The sequence below is a fragment of the Artemia sp. Qi Xiang Cuo genome, chromosome 7 (genome assembly GCF_049724085.1).
Source record: "Artemia sp. Qi Xiang Cuo chromosome 7, ASM4972408v1, whole genome shotgun sequence".
Taxonomy (NCBI): Eukaryota; Metazoa; Arthropoda; class Branchiopoda; order Anostraca; family Artemiidae; genus Artemia; species Artemia sp. Qi Xiang Cuo.
The window spans coordinates 37,167,334-37,192,043 of record NC_142800.1 but is presented as its reverse complement, the minus strand read 5'-3'; the positions used below and the strand labels follow the sequence as shown (position 1 = coordinate 37,192,043).

The window sequence follows — 24,710 nt, the reverse complement described above, 5'->3', positions numbered from 1 at the left end:
TTTTGAAAACCTGAATGCAAACAGTGTGTTTTTATTCAGTTCAACTTCCTCTTCAATATTCTATTAAATTTTCACCTTCATACCCCTAGCCATAGTGGTAGTAGTAGCTACACTAGTAGTGCTAGGAGTATCAGTAGTAGTAATAGTACTAGAAGCAGTAGTAGTATGCATATATTACCTTTTGGTGAGTTTAAAATCCTTCTCAGTATGCCCTGGAAGTTTCAACTTAATACTCTAAGCCGTTCCTAAGATATTGCTGACATGCTCTTTTGACAATCTGTGTGTATGTAGTGTGTTTTAATTTAGTTCCACTTCCCCCTCAACATTTCCTGAAATTTTCACCTTAATACCTTAGCTTTAGTTGTAGTCACAATAGAAGTAGTAGTTGTAGTAACAGTAGTGGTATTAGCAGTAGTAGTATTAGCGTGCACATATTAGGTTTTTTGTTCATTTGATCATCCCCCTCATCATTTCCTGAAAGTTTTGACTTAATACCCTAAGCCGTTCCTGAGATACGCCCTTTTAACAACCTGCATGCACAGAGTATGTTTTCATTTAGTTCAACTTTCCCCTCAATATTTCCAGAAATTTTTTCTTCATACCCTTAGCCTTAGTAGTAATAGGAGGCGTAATACTAGTAGTAGTAGTATTAGTAGTAGCCTAGTTGTATTAGTAGTAGTAGCAGTAGCATTAATATCAATAGTAATATGTACATTTTGCCTTTTGGTTAGTTGAACATTCCCCTTGTCATGCCCTGGAAGTTTCAACTTATTACATTAAGCCGTTCCTAAAAATATTGCTGATACGCCCTTTTGGCAACCGGTATGCACATAGTGTCTTTCGATTTAGTTCAAAATATCCCTCAGTATTTCACGAAAGTTTCACCTTTATACCTTCAACCTTAGTAGTAATCACAATAGAAGTATTAATTATAATAGTAATAGTGGTGGTGGTATTAGTAATGGTAGTAGTTGTTCATATAATAGTAGTGTTAGCGTGCAAATATTGCCTTTTGATCAATTGATCGTTTCCCTCGTGATTCCCTGAAAATACCAACTTAATACCACAAGTTGTTCCTGAGATACGCCCTTCTGACAACCAGCTTCCACGAATCCTGGTTGCTGGTTATTTGGTTTGGAACGGGGGTTAGCGGCGTGACTCTGTAAGCTCAGCCAGAGTTGACCCAGCTCTAAACGGGAAAAAAATTAAAATTTCGCATTCTAACTGGTCTGCGTTACGCAGGTACTGACCTCCTTATTCGATGCCTTCGGCCGAAAGTGCAATGCGCGGTTGGGCAAATCATCCGAGGATTCCCGGGTTTTCCCCCAGATTTCTCCAGGTGCTTGTTTAGAGCTGGGTTGACTCCGGCTGAGCTTACAGAGCTTACACCACTGACCCCCGTCCCAAACCAAATAACCAGCAACACCTGGACTCAAACCCCTGACCTCAGGATTTCAAGTCTGGAGCGCTAACCACTCGGCTATGTACGGCTCAGCTTTTACAACAATTTTCCTTATCTTTTTTCAGCGTCATTAAAAGACTAATTAAGAAAAAAAATAATATTGATAATAATAAATGTTACAACATTTTCACCTAACCTATGCAAGCTCTACTGACCTAAATTTTCAAGTATTTTCCTTCCAAATCTGTAATCCAGCAGGTTCCTCCCTATCGATTTTGCAAATTAGCAGTTAAACTTTGGTCATCGCCTATTGTATGCGCTAACATAACAGCACGATATTCGTTATATGCTATTGAGCTGTCTCAACTCTCGAAAGCTATCAGATTCTATAAAAAGCTTGGCTGACTACCCACTCACAATGAGTGAGGAACTTGATAACTCTGTACCCACGATGAAAAGAGACCCAACAAGGTATTTTAAAATCCAATATGCAGTTCCACTACAAATCTCTGTGGCAAGACTGAGAAGTAAGAATAAACAAAATAGTCCTAACTGTATAATAAGACCACGAAGGCCAACAGAAGAAGAAATCCAAACATTTAAAAAAGAAAATCTGACGAAACCAAAACAGTAACCAAATATACCAAAAATCTTAAAATAAAAACACATCATGTTTAGAATCCAAATTGTTCAAAAATAAGTCACCTTCTCGGAAGCCAGAGGCAGCTTCGTTAAAAGTTTTTCTGATCGCCATGATTGGCCATTTTGGTCGTAGGAATTGTCTGAGTCTTTAAAAACTGAAGATAGTTAGCAATATTTTATATCCCCTCCTCTCTCTCTCTCTCTCTCTCTCTCTCTCTCTCTCTCTCTCTCTCTCGCTCTCTCTCGCTCTCTCTCTCTCTCTCTCTCTCTCTCTCTCTCTCTCTCTCTCTTTCTCTCTCTCTCTCTCTCTCGTTCTCCCTCTCTCTCTCTTTATTTGATTTAGGTGTATGTCTCAGTGTTTTTTTTTCTTTTTTCTAGGAATCATTGAAGTCAATCTTTTCCCGAGACTCTTTTTACGCATCAGAAGTTGAAATATTCAATTCAGTATGTGAATGGGCCAGAGCTAACCCTGAGGAAAGAAATGATATTCCAACAATACTAGAATCAGTGCGCTTCCCGTTAATGACGAGACTCGATCTTCTCAATATCGTACGGGCCTCGGGTCTTGTTTCTCCTGATATGATACTAGATGCTATGCTACAAAAGGAAACTGTCAAGGAAACTGATTTGAGACGTCGTGGCATTATTCGTAAGTTTTACGATCAAATTACTACAAGAAGAATCTTCTTGTTTTGTTCTTCCTGGAAAACGAATACCGCTGTGGGTTCAATGATTATCTTTCAGCATCTCTTAGCTATTCAGCAAATTGGGGCGTCAGGTTAGGCTGTGCAGTCCAACTATTATGATAATACGATGGAATCTTTTTCTTCTCTACACCATTGGGTAGTCTAATTGGATGAGTTGCTACGATATTGGGTTCAAGATGACAGTTTTCGAGATCTTCTTTTAGCTTGGTCAATAATTCAAGGGATGGTTTGCATTCAAATATCATGTTCTGAGTGGTTTTGAATGCTACTAGGCAATTTGGGTATTTTGATGAGTATGTGATATTTATCTTCCTTCCTATTACCTGACTGAAGACTGTTTTGTATTCAATCCTTTAGTATACTATATTCTGCTTTTTTGGGAAGCTGAAAGGACTTAGCATGTTTGGGAAGATTGCTCTCAGGCCGTCTCTTAGTGTGACTCCAAAGTCACAAGGAACATATGTGCTCACGCATTAATGATCACATAAAATTTTTAATGTTGTTTTATGTCTTTAGTTAACACCGTGGCGATTTTACTCTACTCCGGGATGATTCCACCATATGAGATTAGCTCACCTTGTGGTAACGAATTGTTGAATTGCATTTGAAATTTTTCTCTTTTATTCTAAAACATTTTTTTTCCTTCTATATTTATTTATGTCAAATATATTGACTGGCTAATGATGAGTCATTTATTAGTTTGTCTATTTAAAAGATCGTTGTAATAAACTAAATAGATTGCTTCAAAAATTGGCAATTGACCACTTTCAAAAGTTTTATTGAGGTATTAGTTTTCTCTACTTCTGAGAGACATGGAATCAAAATGAAAAATAGTGACCAAAAAAGTGATCTTTATAATAGTTATACTAAAATTAAACTAAAAAATTTATAGATCAGTTCTTTGAGTATGATTAAGATCTACGTATTTTACCTTTCTTGTGTGTAATGACGATAAAAATATTTCCAAATATTTATCATTTTCAGAAAATAAAAAATAACACTATACATTTTTGTAAGACTAATTTTGTATATTTAAAAAAAAATATAAAAATTAGTTTTGAAAAAAGTCACACGGAAGTAAAGATCTAAGTTGAAATTTTAAACGAACAAAAATGGTTGCTTTGCACAGTACGGAAGAGACATATACAAAACTAGCTCAAATAAACTGGTTCGTAATATTTTCCAATATATGTAGAATTCAAATAACTAGGCCTTCACTAGAAATCGTTTGACTGTTTTTAGAGGAATATAATTGTATACTAAAAGTTGTCAATATTATGGCCGATGAATGACTATTGAGAGCCTAATAAATTAGCTTTTTATTTCTGCAGGTTACTCATAAATATAGCCTATTATTTTCTAATGAGTTTATAAAGGAACTTTAGAACATTCTGTTTTTGGGGAGTTAGTTTTGTGCTTTCAGTAAATCGGAAATTTTAGGAACTCTACAATTATTGGAAGATGGCACAATTATTATTTGAGCTAGTTTTGCATATATATATATTGCGTAATCTGGGAAGCAATAAATTTTTCCCGTTTGAAGATAAAGACAAAGGGAGAATTGATGTGTGTAAAAAAAAATTCTGGTTGTTATAAATGATAATACTTAAATGAAAAATAGATTTGCTATAATGAGTGTACAAAAAATAATTTATTTTGAGGAGAGTATAAATTTAAATTCGTTGTGAGGGGACCATATGAGTGAGACGTTGTATCCCTTATTTGAGTGTCATGTTTTCTGAGGCATGGGGTCGCATTCCAGTAATTGGACACAGGCATTGAATACTAAAGTTCATAGGTTTGAGTTCCACCAATGGCAGATTTTTTAAAGCATATCATATCATATAAATTAAGAAAACGATTAAATTGCATGGGTAGACTTCCTGTGATCCCCCAGACAATGAGCGTTTAAATCCCAACTTTTTTCCCTGGGTATCACTATCTAGATTAATCTTTCTTTATATATATATATATATATATATATATATATATATATATATATATATATATATATATATATATATATATATATATATATATATATATATATATATATATATATAAAACATAAAATTGCGAAGAAAGGAAGAAAACGAGGAAAATTAACAGCCAGTGAAAAACTTGAAAAAATAATGCAAATAAGTCGGTCAAGACCTCCGCTTGACCGTCCTAGGTGCAGAATAAAACTAATAAAAATATAAAAAACAAACCTTAAAATAAAAACACAAAACTGAAATTTGACGACTCTTTCTTAGTAACGGTCAAAGGGTAATTGTCATCTTTTTCTTCCTTTCTCCGCGATTTTTGTTTTATCATGATTAGCCAGTGTGGTCTCAGAAATTATTTATATATATATATATATATATATTTTTTATTTTTTGAAGAACCAGACGAAAATGTTGCCACTACTCGGTATGGGGCAACTGTTGAAGAAGGTGAAATGAAGTCTGCACTGTTAGATGGTGATATCTCTAACTATGACTCAGAGAGAGGCTATACTCGGCACCCCATTGAGGAAGGCACGAAGGGTATTAAAATTAAACTTGGAGCCCCTCATATATTGAATCACTTTAAAATGCTACTTTGGGATAGAGATTTAAGGTAAGAAGTCTTCACTTGAATTTTACTTACTTAATTTTAGGCAACTTCCAATTGACGACTAGACTATTCAAGCCAGAGAAAATGGAATATGATACGGATGTCCTACTGGGTAATTACTTGGAAGCCGATGAATTTATACTTGTACTGTTCTGACTTCTTTTTCTTTCAAAAATGTTCTTATGAACGTCTCAATTTAAAAGCATTCTTCTACAAAACATTTAGCCTTCACAAAAGATAATTAAAGGAAATTGAAAATAACCTTAATTGATTGCTTAAATTGACTGCTAAACGAACACAAGTACGCTGTCTTCTAACGTACAATGCTATCATCATGGCAAGCATAATATCGTTACTCCTTGTCTTATTATTATAGTATTAGTCCATTGGGCATTATATTTTGCATATCATTGGATGTGATTTAAACTATTGATATTTAATGTTGGTAAAATTCAAGGATATTTTTTTTTTTAATTGTACCTATTTTTATTCTCATAAAAGTAGTATATTGAAATAATTGAAAAATTTCGATTTTTGTATATTAAGGATTTAAGGTTAGTTGTGCTTTTCCTTTAGTCTTGTTTAATTTATTTTAGACAACATCCATTTGACCTCAGAATTAAAAGTATTGAGTTCGAATGTTAATAAGTATTCATGGAATAAATATATTTTATTGTAACTATTATAAAGTTTTTTTTAGTAATTTTAAAAGAAAAACTGCAAAAAAGAAAACAATGAGGTTTTTGTTTTGAGGTTCGCAATGAGGTTCGCAGGCTTATTTCTGTATTTCATGTTCAATGAACTGAATGTGCTTGTCAGTTCTTAATATGTGTATCTTTGTATACAGTGCTTAAAAATTGTTATTTAAAAAATGTCCTACGCGGTAAATTTATTCCTCAAAACTGGATATTTTGGTAACAATAAATTTGTATCTATATTATTTTAGCTTTAGATTCTAGTTGTTTTGTTTTTGTTTTTACGCTTAAGCCGTCTTGTTCTATGCGGGGGAAATATTCTTTTGATTATTATTCTCTTCGTTTCCTTTTATTGGCCATAGACCTGTTTGTCATTTTCAGATTCATTTCTTTGTTTTAATTTAAAAGAAAAACAGTTTTCAAACTACCAAGTCATGAAACTAGTAACAGAAAGGATTCGGAACAAAATAATCGTCCAAGTAACGCACCGGCCTTATAAGTCACCATCCGGGATCTGGTGAAGTTACATCCAGTGTCAAGAATAAATAGATCAAGAAATAGATCATTAAAACTAGGAACAGAAGGGACGCAAAATCTTTATTCCAAACAAGCTTGCTAGTTACGTAGTTAAAAATATTCTAAATATTAGACAAAATTATGTATTGTGATGAGTTTATAAAGAATTTTTCCCGTATTTAAAATATATCTAATTGTCTGTTTGGAATTTTTTTGGCAGTATTAAGGTTGAAAAATCACTACTTTGCAGTTTTAAAACGCGCATTTGATGATTTATTGTCACCTTAATTGTTTTTTCCTGATAAGTTTGTGTGAAGTCAATGAGCCTCTCTTCTCAGGAAATAGCAAAATTCAAGGATGCTTTTTAATTTATTTATGGTATTAATAATTTTGACTTGGTTATATGTGAAATAGAGGGTCAAAGCTCTTCCTAGAAAGCCATTTCTCTTTCCTCCTAGAATGATTCTTCGGGTTTACCCATCATGGTTAAAAACATCAAAATTTTCCACTTTCAAATGGAATTGATTTTAAGTCATATTGTTCATTTTTTCGTCAAATGTATTCGTCTTTTGTTCCTCCAACTTGTTTCAGCCCTATTATTCATGCTTTCTAATCCCCATTACCTCTAAAAATCCTGTATATCCACTACTCCTTCAATGTGAATGCAACTTGATACTCTAAAATCAACATTTATTATCCATCAGACCCCTCATATAAAGTAAATATAGGCACAAGCTGAAGGAAGTTCAGGCCTAGATCCTCAAAAGCCTTAAAAGTTAAGAAAAACTGAAAAATTTAATATCTAAAATGGAAAATTTTTTTTCTTACAAGTCATCTTTATTTTCACTGTGTGTTGAACGGATATGACGTCACTCAACCTCCTTAAGCAATTTCTGTATTGAGGCGTATGCCGGTAGGACTCGAAATAAGGGCCTTTGTTGATAAGCTGAAGCTTCAACCCATAGACCTAGACAGCTGCTTTTATTTTTTTATTTTTTTTTAACTTAATATCGACTTTGTCGTCAAGCCAAATACGTCAATAAGTTGAAGTAATGTTTGAAAACGGTGAATATTCTTGACAGTATAGAAATATGTAACCAGAACCTAGCACCAAATACTTGGCAACCATGTTGGCAACAAAACCCTCGGGATATAAACTACAAACAGGACTGTAACCAGACTGAGGACTGTGACTTTTTGTATGTTTCTTTACTGTCGAGGCATATTTTCTTTTGAATATTGTTTCTGTATTATTTATTTTCTCATACATATGACAACTCTACCACCCTTCGCTTAGTAGTCCTATGGCAAAGGTTTTTTTGTAACATATCATCTTAGCTGTTAGTACATAGAATTAAATTATTATGATTATTATTTTCTTGTTTAAAATTCAGTTGCCTACTGGTAGCCTCGTCTCTTCAGAAGATTCGGAAAGCTTTTTTAGTTTTATGGAAGGTATTTGCCCAATATTCAGTTGAGCCGTTTAACAGCAGAATTGAAGCCTTAGTAGTTTGGTATAATAGCTTGCTGATTTGAGTCAGTTCAGACTCAAGTAATATGTAAACCGGCTCATAGAATCAGGCCTGGATATAATAATAGGCCCGGGCCTAGGGACGCAAGATGCCAGGGACTGCAATAAATTACCAGTGAGTGATTTTTTTTTCTTAACAAAAACTGGACTGATGTGATTTATCGTATAAGTCCCAGGTGTACTCCGCCGTCGCGCTGTCTTTTCACAGAAAAGGGGTTTTAGGGGCCGCAATAAATTACCACTGAGTGATTTTTTTTTAACAAAAACTAGACTGATGTGATATATCGCAAAAGTGCCAAATGCGCTCCGCCGTTGCGCTGTCTATTCACAGAAAAGTGGTTTTAAAATGACACAGGAACTCCGTAGCCACTTATAAACTGTCGGATAGTGCTTCCACTATCCCCGATCCCTCGGGGATTTCCCTGGTAATCTCGCAAAAATGAAGTGGGAGAAGTGTCAAAGCTCTAAATCCGTCCCTGCATATAATGTGGCTGCCTAAAAATGAAGTAAACACCCTTAATACTTATAACGGTAGCCTATTCCCCAATGCCCATGTACTATTAAAGATTTTTGCTACTTTGCCATTTTCTATTAGTAAGGCTCACTGTAGACTGTAGTGTCTTCTTTTTCCAAACGTGACACGCATTTGATACCGCGCGTACTGACCCTGGGAATATACGTCAGAACCTTAGTTTAGTTGCTAGTGGTCTGACAAAAACAAAAACAAAAAGAAACAGGTTTCTCCATAGGCTTCCCGTTATGTGTACATCGGAATCGCGCGTGCCGGAATGTGGAGTATGAATCTTGTGTAGTTTTAAATCTGTGTAACTTATTTTTAATGGAGAGTATATCCTGAAAGGAGTTTTTCTACCTAGTTTTATGCAGCTTTTGCTCCTAGATTTCTGTTGTGGTCCCCCCCCCAAGAATGAATCCATGGGCAAGCCTCATGTCTAGCTAATCTAATGACCAAAAATCATGAATTTTTGTACATATACCGCAGTTAACACCGTAAGACTCATAGGCTGATCAGTTGTTTAGGAAAATATTTAGTCGTTTAAAAAATACCATTAATGTGAAATACAGGAATAAATGTAGACTATTTTCTATGCTGTCATTAGATTTTCGTTTCTGGCATTCATTTATTTTAGGTAGGTTATGCCAGTTAATATGCATAGACGTTAGTTCGCGGTCTTCAAACTCAGTAGGTAAAATCTAAAGGCATCAAATATTTAAAGTTTAGTGGTTTGCAATTCCAAGAAATATTTCGGACAGTTTATGACATGCACGCACCAGTCCGTTCCTCGGGGTAGAAGGATGTAGATAATTATTTATAAGGGTTAAAAACAGCCAGAAAGTGAATATTTAGGCTAGTTTTTTTTGCTTCGGGGACGGGGGGGGGTATTCTGGTCAACTTTAAGGGAGGACATACTCCCCGCCCCCTCTCATGTGTACATACATCGCTTATGAATAGTTTAAGTTTGTATTAAAATGAATTTATCATTTCATACAAATAGTATAACAAAAAAAAATATATTTTAGGATGTACTCGTATTATATAGAAGTGAGTATTGATGATTCGCAATGGACCAGAGTCATTGATCACACCGGTGTACATTGTAGATCTTGGCAATATCTCTATTTTCAAGAGAAGGTTGTTCGTTATATTCGAATTATCGGAACTTTCAATAGTGTTAATAGGACATTTCACGCTGTCGCTTTTCAAGCCTCTTATGCGTCCGACATTCCTGAGCTTGAAAATGGAATTATTGGTATAGTATTTTTTACGATTTTTTATTTATTTATTTTAAATTCTGAATAATACAAGTAGATAATGTTTGAATTTTCCTCTAGACTCGTTTTTTTTTTTTTTTTTTTTTTTTTTTTTTTTACGAATTTTAGTTTAAACTTTTAGTGTTGAAGTACCATGATATGTGGCAATAGACGGCAAACTCTTTGCCCAGAAGAAGGCTAATATTTTATCTTTAAAGTGAATTTATAAAATTATTATTTTTGTTTGTCTTCTAGACGTTCTCACCAGCATACCATAAAGTGCAGCTTTTCTTTTTACTATAGTACGTGTATAATATATAGAGATGTCCCAAAAGCTCCTTTACCAACTAGATATCGTAAAACAATTTCTAGATTTCTAGATGCGTATCACTTAAGCTAGATACCGTGTTTAACATTAATAAATCTTTAAATTAAGATTGATTAACGTATCAACTGCTCTAAAGTCTTTGGAATTTCATTGGAAGTGGGAAAAGTTGTGGATTTAAACAAAGTCTGAGGTAGGTTATTTCTCTGTGTGTTAGCCCCAGGTTGCTTAATGTAACGTTTGTAGCAGTACTATTGTAGGTCCCTAATATTTGTCGTCAAAATATATACTAGAAAAGGTTATCAGATCTCAATCAAATTTAGTGGGAATTAAGAGCGAATGTCCTGCTTGGGCCTTGTGGTTGTTCAGACATACTCCAATATCTGTTGAGAGAAAATGCTCCTAAATTCGATGTCATCTGGGCATCTACCGAAAAGTTAAGTGTAACTTAATGTACCATTAGTTGTAAATCAAAGGGCTGTATTGGAAGAGATTATTTACCAGAAAAGGTGGTCGGATCTCAAGTAAAGTTTGTAAAAAGTAAGAGCTAGTGTTCTAGCTATTCATTTTGGGGATTTGTAACTACTGTGACCGTTTGGTACGACGGGTGAGGGCAAGGCCGTACCCAGAATTTTTTTTGGGGGAGGGTTTTTTTACTCAATGATTTTTTTCGGGGGGGGGGACAAAAAACGCATGCAAAATTTGTTTATATCCATTTTGTTACGTTTTTACGAGTCAAACAAACATTTCGAGAGGGGTTCAAACCCCCCTGGCCCCCCTCTGGGTACGGTCTTGGGTGAGGATCAAAATCTTTCCCTAAAATCTTGTCATAAGGACATGTAGTAGAGGGGCTATAAGATATTGACCAAACATAGTCGTTAATAACAGAAGCACTCCTTGTTCTGTCTTTTGGTTGTCCTTTGTGGTAGTCCTTTGTTCTGCCCATATGACCTCTGTGGGCGAGAGGATCCTAAAATTCTTGTCACACCTATTACTATTAGAACAGGTTATCGGATATGAACCAAATTTCATACGAACAAAGAACAAGTGTTTTAGCTGCGTTTTTGCGATTCAGTAACCGATCCGGTCTATTTGGGGGAGACGAGGTCCATTTATGTCATTAGAACATTCACCAGAGGGGGATATCAGATCTTCTACCGCCACAAATAAAACTTGCGCTTCTAATTAATCCAACAAGAAGTTCATCCTATCTTAAGAATTATTTGAAAAAAACTACGTTTTCTAAAGAGTTAAAGAGGCTGAGTTACAAGGTCGAACCTTAAAACGTACAGGTATTAGGAGGCACAGTTGGGGGGGTTCCGCCCCCCTCAATCCATGCGTTCGCTGCCTTTAAATAAAAAAAAAAGCTCTTTATAGTGAAAGTAAGGAGCAACATTAAATCTTAAAACGAACAGAAATTATTCCGTATATGAAAGGGGCTGTGCCCTCCTCAACGCCTCGCTCTTTACGCTAAAGTTTGACTTTCTCACAACTCTTTTTTTTAAACAGTAAAAACTTTAGCGTAAAGAGCGAGGCGTTGAGGAGGGCACAGCCCCTTTCATATACGGAATAATTTATGTTCGTTTTAAGATTTAATGTCGCTCCTTACTTTCAGTTTAAAAAACTTTTTTTATATATAAAGGCTGCGAAAGCGGGGGTTTGGGGGCGGCAGCCCCCCAACTGTGCCTCCTAATCCCCGTACGTTTTAAGGTTCGACCTTGTAACTCAACCTCTTTAACTCTTCAGAAAACGTAGTTTTTTTTCAAATAATTTCTGCACGTTTTTGTACAGTTTATTACTCATTATTGCTTGACTAACTTTTAGATGAATGTGTATTATTCTTTTCTTTCTCGACAGGGTGTTTTAAGGGTCGACCTTGTAACTCAGCCTCTTTAACACTTTAGAAAACGTAATTTTTTTCAAATAATTTAAAAAAGAAACTGAGTTTCTTTTTTAGATTTTAAATTCAGTATATAGAAAATTTGCTGTGACGGTGAATCGAACCCGGGTTTTCCGCCTGACAGTCAGGAGTCTCGACCGCTGCACTAAAAAAACACAACTATGATTGTTTTTTAGTAAGGGGAATCTATTTTTAACGCAAGCAAATCCCCACAAAAACTTGATATTTGGTTTTTGGAAAACAGGGAAGGAGTGATCAGATTGAGCTGAAATTTCGAGGATAAGCTCCCAGTCCCCAGAAAAGCTTATCCTCTAAATTTCAGCCCGATCAGACAACGTTAAAGGGGGGTTGTGGTAGGAAAAATTAACATGGGCTATTATAGGAAAACGAGGTTTTTCGTAAATGTAAATTCGGGGGATAATATTTTCGGTCTGAAAATATCAACAGACCCTAACAGGTCGAATTCTACTTCGAATGAGTCCTCATTCACCCGGATCAGTTGCCAACTGTGGCCCGTAGTTGTGGATAAGAAAAAAAAACGAAATGAATTTTAAGTGGCTATATTTGGTTTTTTGAAAACAGGGAAGGAGTGATCGGATTGAGCTGAAATTTCGAGGATAAGCTCCTGGGCCCGGGGAAAGCTTAACCTCTAAATTTCAGCCCAATCGGACAACGTTAAAGGGGGACTGTGGTGGGAGGGTCGAAACTTCCGGCCCAGTTTACCCCATGAAGATAAAGTCGGAGGAGGATGAAATTTTGCAAGTTTCTTAGTTTGAGCTTGGGCTACAAAATGCGATTACCGCCGTCTCTCTGCGACCTCTAGGACCTGAAATCGCTTAACATTGTGGTGGGTCGCCTCTTTATAGAGGCACAAGTGTGCCTCCTTGATTAAATAGCTTACGATACTTGCTTCATTCGTGTTCTTGAATAATATTCTTCTTAACTGTTTGATTAATTAATTTGATTGGATTTTTGAATTTTGGATATTACCCGTAAATTGTCTATGATTGCTTTCCAACTTATATAAAGTTCGATAGGAAATGCTCGTTTATTGCTTTTGTTGTTATTGTTTTTTTGTTTTTTGTTTTTTTTTTCACGAATTCAGTATAGATCTCTATCGGTATCATAATGTGTTCGATGTCTGTATGCGCTAAGTTTTATTTTGTTCGGTTATGTTTTTCACACTCTTTCTTACCAAACTTGAATCAGGTATATAGTGGCTATCGGGCCAACTCTGAGCATACCTTTCCTTCATTTTAGATTTTTCGTTGTTTGAGGGAAACATGAGCCTTTTTTCTTTTTATTTTTAATTGGGCCGAGTCGCTCCTTATTTACAGTTCGTTACCACAAATTGTTTGATCAGCTTAGGCATCCTGTATGCATGTTTACAGGATGCCTAAGCTGAGAAATTATAGAGGGAGATGTTTGCAGGGGTAAAATGAGAGGATGGGCACCTTCCTATGTATAGAACTATACGGTCCTTTGTATAATGATACACAGAACAAAGCAATGCATAATAAGAAATTCTCGTTTTGTTGCGTTAATTTACGACTATATAAAATAAGCAAAGCACTTAGTTTTTTTTGTAAAATAGATCTCAAATATGTTTTATTGGCACATATTTTATAAACAAAGGTTCATTTTTAGTGTTAATAGGTTTTTTTTTCTGAATAAACTTTATGCAATGACATTAAGCGTTCATGCATCATTGCATATTTTTCACAACACATGATTGTAACTTAATTTATAGTTTGAAGAAATAAATCATGTTCGTGTCCCCCTGTTTAAGACAAAACTCAGTGACGTCCTCTAATCACTACAATACTACTTGACGCCCTCTTACACTTTTTATGCTTGAAGCGCACATGTCTAAAACATATTAAGTCGTTTAGGCGCAAAGAAGTGCAAACAATCCGATATGTTTGTTTTCTGCATTCCAAACTTTGAAGTAAGTCATTGAAAACCTTTAGCTATCAGTCTATCATAATACTGGCGAGAAGTGTTTTATATTCAAAAATGAAAAGTATAAGGGAATTGTAAATCATCTCTCAGAGAATTATATATCTGGTAAAAACTGTTAATGTGAAGAAAGATCTGAATTACAAATTCGAATTACAAATAACGACTTACGAATTCGTTTAGGTATATAGGCCCTTTTGTGAAACTATGACTTTCTGGGTGAACTATAACAACAATGGCTGACTCGCTGCAACCTTGTGAAAACACAGTATAAAGATATTTTTCTTTCTTTATTCTTTTTTTTCATTCTTCAGCTGCTTTTAGGTGCCACCTATTTGCCACTTGGTATAATTATTGGTAAGTTATATCCATAAAATATTTCATGCAGTTTTCAACAATTTTGGCAATTGTTTTCCCCTGTGTATGGCTGAAATGGCATTTATCCAATAATGAAGAACTGTAATTAAAAATCTTATTGTTAGCTCAAAGAACTCTGACTCCAGTTCGATGAGTGATTTTATTGTACATTTGATAGTACAATAGCCCATTGCCACAAACCCAATTAGACAATTCTGTGTCCTTTTAGAGATTAACTATGGGTTACCTGCATTCTTTTGGTAATTTTTAAGCAAGTTTTCTCGCAGAATTTGCTTCACTTTCTTCATCTTCTGGTCAAAGGGAGGGTGTTGCATGTAGGAAAGCATGTCACGAACTTGTGAAGAACATTGAGAATTTACTTATAAGCTGACATTAGGAAAGCAGATTAAAACTGTGTTTCAAGAGTAGCTAATAACGAGCTGTTTATCACAGTAGGATTTGATCCCCCGTTTTCTGAAAAAAAATGAAAAGGGCTTAAGAATAATGGATATACCCCCCCCCCCCCCTCTCCAGAAATTGGGAAAGCAGATTAGGACTGTGTCACAAGAGTAGCTAATAACGAGCTGTTTATGGCACTAGGATTTGATCTCCCGTTTCCTGAAAAAAAAATTAAAGGGCTTAACAATAGTCGAAATAGCTCCTACACCCTCGCCCCCCTCTCCCAAAAATTAGAAGAGTAGATTAGGACTGTGTCTCAAGAGTAGCTAATAACGAGTTGTTTATCACAATAGGATTTGATCCTCCCTTTCCTGAAAAAGAATGAAAAAGGCTTAAGGTTAATGGAAACAGCTCCTAACCCACCCCCTCCCCCAGAAATGTACATTTGATGGCACAATAGCAAATAAATCTATAAATTTATTATACGTTTCCTCGATAATTTTCTTTGCTTTGGTCCATGTCATGAAAAGTAGGACATGAGCCTTTCAACAATTAACAATTCATTTGTTTATAGCTACTCATTTGGCTATTATTAAATTATTACTTGATAGATTCAGCTTGTTTTATTCGTTGTAAATAACATGATTTTTAAAAAATAATATCCCTTTTCTTAGGTCCTACTTATAATGTTGCCACTGTCAAGCTTTCTGCAGCTATGATTGAAGGAGTTAGTCGAACAAGAAACGCTCTGATAAATGAAAGCTATACCAATTATGATTGGGAAAATGGCTACACCTGTCATCAGATTGGAACAGGATGGCTTGTTATTCATCTTGGACAACCCTATGCTGCTGATTCAATGAGGTAGGCTTGTGACCAAAAATAGATTTCAAGCAATTCTTAGAGTGTGTTCAACCCTCATACTATACTGATTCCCTTTAACATGAAGAGTAAGTTGATGCGTCTCTACGAGACTGAAAAAATGAATACGTTCTTCAAGAAAAATTCTGGTTGCATCGAACATGACTTTGACCTCTTTTTTTGCTAAATCTGAAATAAGTCAAAATCCTTGCATGCTTAAAATTTCGACAGTAATTATCTATGAGCTGTGGTTATTCCTTTCAAGTAAGTCAATGTGATTGTAGAAACTATCGTTATCTTTTTTTTTTGCGAAAACAAATAGGAGGCTACAGTCCCCAATTACACCATGCAACCAGAGTAGGATGAATAAACATGTGGTAACTAAGAATATAGTACGAAAGAAAACTTTCATCATTTTGGAAGGTTGGTGTAACTGAAGTAAATAATCGTTGATTGTAATGAGAAGTCTGAACCCATAGTATATTGGACGCTTCCGTGAGCTTTCATACTCGGAGAGAAAGCTCATGAGGCGAGATGTTGTGTGTTGCAAAGATTTGTTGTTGAAACATTAAGCCTTAGGAAAAATGAGTAATATATCTTGACTCTCAGAGAAAGGCTTGTCTAGCAATAATCTGAGGAATATGTGGTAAAATTAATCTGGCAAATGAATCCGTGCTTTAATGCATGATTTTATTTGCCTCGGCAGGCTAGCCAGTGGAAGATTTGAATGATTTTTGCATGTCTTTTGCATACAAGTTTTGTATTCGTGTTACATTTAGTCATATACGTTAGTTTTTGCACCATATTTTAATTGAATTCCTGAAACGTTTATAGCATGAATACATGTTATTTGTTCTGCCATATAATTATTGGAGGTGCACCGCAAAATTTGAGACAAGTGCTGAAACCCATAAAGACCAGAGGTGTCACTGATAAACCCTGTTTAATGTTTTATCAAGCTGTCATATCATTATTTCTTTTTTTCATGTAATATTCTCTTTCACCCTGTACTACTTTATTTCGATTTGTACTTATCAACGTTAACACGTACTAACCATGTTCTAGCCTGTCCTTGGTTATACTGTGAACATCGTCATGCCTTTCAGTCATGCCTTTCTCCTTTAAATTAAGGAATCATGTTATGCCCTCAGTCAAGTGCTTGTTTGTTAGTGAATCAATGAAGGGAGTAGTTCTTCTTTTCTCTTTTTAATTTTCATATATCAAGGTTGTTTTGCTTTCTTATGAATTAATTTTTAAATAAAAATTATCTGATGAAAGTAAAAAAGCGAAACTGAAACTTAAAACGAACAGAAATTATTTAGTATATGAGGGGAGCTTCCCTCTCCTCAGCTCCTCTCTCTTTAGGCTATTTTTTTTTAGTACTTTAAAAAGCTTTTTATTCCAATCCAATGGTCATTGTGTTTCAGCAGTCGTGCTGAAATTGGTCATGGTTTGCTCTTTACTGGATTACAGCTACTGCTGCAACCAGGAAAAATGCGTTAAATCTACTTTTAGGCTGCTTACTTACTTAATTTTGACGCAAACCAGACGAAGATCCATTCTGCCCAATAGCAATTAACGAAGGAATGATTGTCGTTGTTCAACATGATCTTTCAGCTGCAGCCTCTTCTGCACAACGTCCTTGACGGTAGAAACCACCCCAAGCATGGTGTTCACCCTTGAATGTCTGTCAAAGGTTCTTTCTCTGGTCGTCGGCTCTCCATTTCCAGGTTGGAAGGGGATTGCAGGTGGAGGGCACCGTAAGATGACTTCGTTTGGTCGTCGTAGCGTGTGTCGAAGGAATTTCAGTTGTCGTTTTTTCATTATTACCGAGTGGGGTTCTGTTTGGGGTTAGCGTCTTTGAATTTTACCGTTTGATGTGCGAGACCATCAGCTGAAACGTGGAATGTATCTTATGTGACAATGGTTAAAGGCTTCTATGGCACGAGTTTTTTCGGATATTATAGGATCGAATGGTTGTCTCGTGAAAGTTCATCTTAGCTTTTAGGCTGATATCTTGCTTTCTCCATAAGGACCTCTTCATACTCGTAAATGTGCCACATGCTTTTCCCATTCGTGTTGGCTATCGGTCTTGCGGAACCGATGGTTTAACCCTCCAGTTTGATATCTGGGTTGTTTGTGATGTTTGTTTTCATCACTTGTCTTTTGGGACTGCCGGCTATGAAACCAGCTTTCTTGATGTGCTGGAAGCATCATTGACCATTTTCTGGAGTTCCGTAGACATACCACTCGAAAGGGCTACATCGCCTGCGAAGTCCAGTTATGTGAGGGCATTTGGGTGTCCATCGTTCTGTCTGACTATCATTCCTTCATAAGTATAGAACGAATTTACCATTACCCATTCGTTGACGTTGCATAACAGGACTGGGAAAGGGGGGAATCCTAGTTTGACTCCTGTCTTGACGTCAGGTTTCGTTGTATCGCTGTCAAGAAGCTTGGCTAGTATAGGTAGTCCAGAGCGCAGGTAGCGTAGGTAGTGTAGAGTCGTAGGTTCCTTTAAATATTTTGATCACCTCTGTTCGGATACCCTCCTCCGCCATGATATTCCATAGGTCGACTATGATAAAAGAATTAAACGTAGCCATGAGGTTGATGATGGTTATGATGATAACAGGTTGCATCTCTCAAAATGTTGTAATATCAGATAGGGGATAAGAATGTGTTCTTGGTAATCTTTACAGGCCAGAAACCTATTTGTTCTAGTCTTGCAAGCTTATCAAGCCCTATTTCCCTCCTAGGAAAACCAGCAGGTGAACCATGAACGTGGGAGTTGGGCTCTACCCTATAATTTGAGGCTTTGCTCACATCTGCATACTTCTTTTCTTGTGTAGATAAATCATAGGTTTTGATAGCCCTACTGAGTCCAGAAAAAGTTTAGTAGTGACCTCGCCTGGGAAACAAGAATACATTGAAAAATCGTATAAAAACAGAAAAATGAGAACTATTCCCGTTTAAATGTGACAGAAAATGCCCCTCGTAGCACTTGACCTTCCCCCTTGGTAAATTTCCTGACGGGGCTTGTGACTCATGAGTTGTTTCATTGGATCATTGATGGGTTATTTTCTATTGTTTTAGAATGTTGCTTTGGGATTGTGATGATAGACAGTACTCGTATTATATCGAGGTTTCAGACAATGGTCGTGATTGGACAATGGTCCACGATAAAACAAGGGAACGGTGCAGATCATGGCAGCATATAAGGTAAACTTTATTTATCGTTTTGTTTGTTTCTTGCTGTTGGTTGTTTTTCTTAGGGGGGATGGGGCCAAAATTTGTAGAGTTGCTGCGCCATCAGCTACCTAAGGTTATCTTGACGGCTCTCTTTCTTGATAATTATAAGCTGAACGAGATTTGTAGCTCGTAGCATAAAGCAGAGAAGAACTGTTGAACACTTCTTTATAAAATAAGACTGGTCAGTAGTCCCGACTTGTTACATTAGAGATGTTTGTAGCCCTTGAAATTTTGAAGAGGGTATTGTGTGGTACATGATACATCGTGAAAGATGTATCTCTTTATAAGTAATTTCGTGAAGATTCATATATAAGTACATTTTTCTTTTTAATCTATTTGTGTTTTTTTTTTTTTTTTTTTTTTTTTTTTAGCCCGATGGCTTTTTTTTCAAATACATACATACATGCCCAGTATTTTAAAAAAGTACAACACCAACACCAAATATTTCATAAAATATATATATGTATATTTAATAACATTGATTCTTTCAATTCAACACTATTACGACCGACCACCGTATAATACATATCAGTGAGAGAATAAACAAACTTTAAAAATAAATCAACCAAAATAATAGTATACACAAAACCCGGCCGTTATTGGGAGGCTCATACGATTTTTGCCAAATAGACAGCGAAAAACGCAGCAAACCCTGCGAAGCTAAATAGATTCGGTTCAGCATTGGCTGACGAAAATCTGCACACACAATGAGGCAGTTTATGCAAAAATGTTAGCACCCCGAATGAGAAAAATTTAAGATGCCAGATCTTAAACTAAGTTTGATTAATATTTGGAAGTGCTTTTTTGAAGTTTTGGTGAATACAAGGATTTATGGTTTCGCTTCTTCTTCTCCCTAAAGAGCTCAGATGGGGCGTTAGTCCCTAAAAGCCACAACTAAGATAGTTTTTCTTACTTCCTACCAATTTTGGTTGAGATTTGACAAGCTGTCTAGCAAATCTCGTGATGACGAGAATTTAGGGACCTCTCCCCCCACAGAGATTGGATTGGTAGTATCACAACTATTGAAAACTTGTTGCAGCATCAAACTGCTTGAGATCATTACAGCTGTGCACGATTGACGTCCACCCCAAACTGTTCAAAACTTCAGCTTTTACCCCTCCCATGAAGTTCCTATTTCTTCAAATCATCTCTTTTGGCCTAGGGTAGTCTTAGAGCTATCCTTGGGCAATTTCTGAGGAAAGGATCTAGTATTTCTTCCTTAACCCTTTGAAGCGCCCATATTTTAGAGCCACTTTGGACCACAGTCATTGCCATGGCTTCTAGCATCTTGATGTTAGTTTTAACACTTATGCTCCTGTTCTTTCAAGCTCTCAAAACAGCAAATAATTCCATGCACTTTGGCTATTCTAATTTTAACTTCATCACCGTGTCTATAATACTTACTAATAATACTATCTGGATAAATGAAACCATCCACTCGGTAGGTCTTCTTGCTACCTAGCATCAACTTGTCATCCTCATTTATTCATAATTTAATTAATTCAGTCTTCTAAGCATTAATTTTCATAGCTATTCTCACACCCTGAAACAAAAGATACAATTAGGATATTTAATTTTACCTCCCGTCAAGTTCGATTACGGTCCGACAACCTATTTTGCTTGGTTGTCATGATGACAAGATTTCAAGGACACTTCTTCCCCTGAAAGGCCAGATTAGGACCTGATTCCCAAAATGAATTAGCATTACACTAGATATTGTTTCATGCCAACTCTAGTTGAGGTCAAACCACCCCTTCTCGCAGGTGTCAGATCACAGGAATTTAAGACCCCCCCCCGCTCCTTCTCTTGTGCAGGGGTTTGTTTTGTGTCCCTGCACCAGAAGGCACAGTTATCGCTAACGTTTTTTTGCCATCCGTATGGTTAAGGTCTGGCTACCCCTCCCGGTAGAAATGTAAATGACAACGTTCAGGAAACTTCCCTCTACCTTCTCCAACCTATGAGTCATATTGTAGCCAGACTTGTTTCTGTCTTTGGGTATAAACTTTACATGGGCTTGGAATTCCAGAAAACATATTCAAAGTAGAAAATTTCATTTAAAACAAGAAAAATCAGGACTTGAAATTATAATATTGACTATTCTATGGTTATTTCTTACAAATTTAGAAGAGGCATAAATATGGATCTCGGATCTTGAAGTGACAAGTCCACTCTCTAGACGAATCTGACATTACTCGAAAAGTCTGCCTTTCAGTTACAATTATAAGTTGACATTGCATGGTTAGTTTACTTAATAAGTGTACTAAAATAAAGCCCACGCTCTAGATGAATCTGAATTACGTAAAAAGTATGCTTTTGACTTACAATTATAAGTTGATATTAGATCTGAAGTTTACCTAACAACGTTACAATCAGAACTAGGGAAGTTTCATTTTGTGTCTTTTTGATGGTATTTAGTAAGCTAGATTTTAAAAGAAAAAAAATCTGAAAATTACTGAAGATTTGAAAACTTCAGAATTTTTTTTTCTCTGTTTTACGATCTCTATATCGAATATATATATATATATATATATATATATATATATATATATATATATATATATATATATATATATATATGTAATTTTATTTGCGCTTTGAATTTGAAATGTATCAATTTTGCCAGAGAAAATATGTTGGCTTGGTATCAAAATTCTGTGTGAGTCATCACATGGGGTAGCTGAGTCTCACCCATTGATTTATAATTTATGGATACTAAATTTAGTTTAGGGGTTCCATTGATTTGATTGATCCACGTCAACACTGGTTGGTAAAGGAGGCGAGTTTACCTCTTTTGTGTATATATGACTATTAGTCAGCTCATTCCTGTAGTTCACCTCCGTAGTTTGTTAGTTAACCTAAGACTTCAGAAAAGTTCATATAAGTTTACGTTTGATTTGGCACATTGGTTAATAAAAGTTTATATTTTTTACGCTTGCTTTTGGGTATTCCCTGGACCCAGTTAGGTTTGGCAAGAGAGTTTTAGGTTAACTGTCATTATAATATATGCTGGAGGACCCGTACCCCTCCAAAGGTATATAAATAGATACATATAAATCACCATCACATTCTCTTAGTTTGTCTAATCTCTATGATTTTGTATATTTCCAGATTCGAAAAACGTTCTTTTTGCTACGTACGAATTGTTGGTACACACAATACAGCAAACGACGTCTTCCACTGTGTTCACTTTGAGTGTCCTGCCCAAGTCGTTGATATGGATAAATGCCTACCACCCGTGCAAGAAGCTAGTCAGCAAAGCATTAGCGACTAATATTTAGAACTATGCGGCACAGCTTTGCAAAAAAAAAGAAGAAACTTTACGAACACTGAAAAGAAAAATTTTATTTTTATAAACATTTAGAATAACTTGGTATAAACATTTAGCATCAAAATTATTCTTTCTAATTATTTAGATAGTTTTGGAAAAACTGAATCAGCTGGCTTGAAGGAAATTGACCTTTCTTCAAACTGGTAAAACTAATATTTGGCCCCTGTAAAATATTATTTATTTCATAAATATTCTATCGACTAGCTTAGGTTGGCTGAATTCGTACTTAGGAACAATAAACACTATAAAAGAAAGCAAAGACAATTATAATAGAGCTTGTCGGCGACAAATCCTAATGTTAAAAGGGTTGTAAAAAATGTCAGCAAAGGATTAAAAGTCTTAGAATTGGAAGGGAATAAACCAAATAAAAAAAAAACAGAGGTAATTTACTCATGTGACTAAAAATTACTAATCACAATTTATAAAAAAAAGGGGAGTTGGGGTAAGGGGAGATTTACTTGTTTAAAAATTGTGTCATGGAATTGTGTTCAAACACTGTGCCGCAGCAGAATTTTATTGGGGTGAAAAGAGCTGTAATAAAAAAAATTAAAGAAGCTTCTTTTTGCTGAACAGATCCCCGTGACCTGACATCAAATTTGTTTGCTTTCATTGTTTTGATGTATCTCAGTTCTGTAATATGGTAACTTGTTGCTTTTGGGAAGGATATGACTCATTTCCTTCAAGAGTAGGTATATCAATGTTTGTCATGCACTCATCACTGGAACGTTTTTAGAGACTGATTTATGGATTTCTTTCCGTTCAAAGACAAGGTGGGAGGTTGATTATAGTTTAGTGGTTATAAAAAAAAAATTTGTCGTTTCATTGATACCTGCAAAGATAATCTTGTCACAGGATGTCGCAATTTTGTGAGACATCCTGTGAAATTAATTAGCTATATACATGTTCTGCCTAATATGTGAAATCCTTCTGTAGTTGATAAATGTTTCAAATTACGATTGTTTTTTCATTGACTTGTATAACGATCCGGTTTTGGTGGCAACTGATCAGTAACTATTTTACGATGGTTCTTGTGTATCTCATGGCTCTGTAATTTCTTAGTCTAGCTTTTATTTTCTTTGGATTCTAGTGATAATTATGTTCAATGATTTTAAAAGCTCTTCAGCATATTAGCGCAAGTTGCCTTTTTCCTTTTTGTGTACCGTTCACCTTTTGATTCTTCTTTGTATTGCTTCTTTCCTCTTTTTATCTTGTTTCGATTTTTGTTTGATAAGTCAAAACATTGGTAGCTAAATTGTAGACCCTTTGCGTTGCTATTCTCGTTGCTCAGTGATCAAAGCATAAGCCCTCAAAAGAAAAGCTTTTGAGTTAGGTGGCATACTGACATACGGTCATCAGCCGTAGTGTAATGACCTTTTTGTAATCTCCAAATTATCGGCTTATTTGTGATATTGATCCAGAATACACTGTTTACTATCATTTTTACCGCTCAACTTCGTAGTTTCAAGCTGCAATTGCTCAAAACATGGTTTTACTGGAATTGTTTATTGATTTTTGAAGGATTCTCTTCATAAAACTTTGAAGAATATTGGCTTTCAAAAATTTTTTTTAATGTGCTTAGGAGGATACATAATTAATATTTAGGACTTGGGGGCCGCTGATAAAAATTTGACTTACCCCTCGGTATTTTTAGCCCCTCCGCTGCTGTAATAAGTGCAACTTTCGATCTTCTAGGGGACTATGTGCCACTAAAACTATCCCCCTTATCTGCCCCTGGTAATGCGAATTATTGTCCTTAGACTCCTTGCTAGTGTAGCGACAAATATACATTATAAACTTTTCTGACTTTTATCAGTAGAATAATTTCTACTTATCAAATTTCGCATCTTTTAAGCCGTTAAACTGTAAAGATCTGACATTATATTTAGGATCCACAAGGAATTTCATTTATGTGGTGGGTATACTAATTTGGTTGGGTAATGACTACTAATTTAGTATAGTTGTTTAAATTTTCAGCATCTAATCGAAAATGTACTCTATCGTGTATTTTACATGAAAGATTGAAATTTATAATATTAAACTCATTACTTCGCTTTTTTGGGAGGGGAAGGAGGGAGTATAAGATTTTGTAAGTTTTTCTGAAAATTTTCTTGTCTATTGCTTTACCTTCCAGCATCCATATAAATGAGATTGTACCCTTATTAGTTGTGTTTCTTATCACGGCTCAGGGGCGGATTCAGGATTTTTTTAGGGGGGGGGGGGGGCGCGTAAAATAGGTTGATTCAATAAGAAAATTTAGAGGGGGCCCCAAAATAGGTTGATCCAATAAACTTGCGTTAGGAGCAAGTTTAATTAACGGGAACTTGAGTTAATTATGGAAATTACACTACTTTAGACTGCGCTAGGGGGCACCCCCTTCGCCCCTTCCTCTGGATCCGCCACTGACTAGGTTTTAATATGTTATATTTTGTATTTGATAGTGAACCATCCTGTGATAAAGCTAGTGTTTC

The 24,710-nt window shown here is 35.6% G+C and overlaps 1 protein-coding gene across 1 annotated transcript in view; it reads left to right on the top strand.

Annotated features, from left to right (window-relative positions):
• LOC148950231 (BTB/POZ domain-containing protein 9-like) overlaps positions 1–22,306 on the top strand; it is a 43,847-nt gene extending 21,541 nt beyond the window's left edge. The window contains exons 4-9 of the mRNA XM_089092250.1: positions 2,423–2,693; positions 5,136–5,352; positions 9,631–9,860; positions 15,476–15,665; positions 18,759–18,884; positions 22,023–22,306. Coding sequence (XP_088948376.1) covers positions 2,423–2,693; positions 5,136–5,352; positions 9,631–9,860; positions 15,476–15,665; positions 18,759–18,884; positions 22,023–22,185 — 1,197 coding nt within the window. The 3' untranslated portion in view covers positions 22,186–22,306. The remainder of the gene's footprint in view (positions 1–2,422; positions 2,694–5,135; positions 5,353–9,630; positions 9,861–15,475; positions 15,666–18,758; positions 18,885–22,022) is intronic.
• The last annotated feature ends 2,404 nt before the right edge of the window (positions 22,307–24,710 follow it).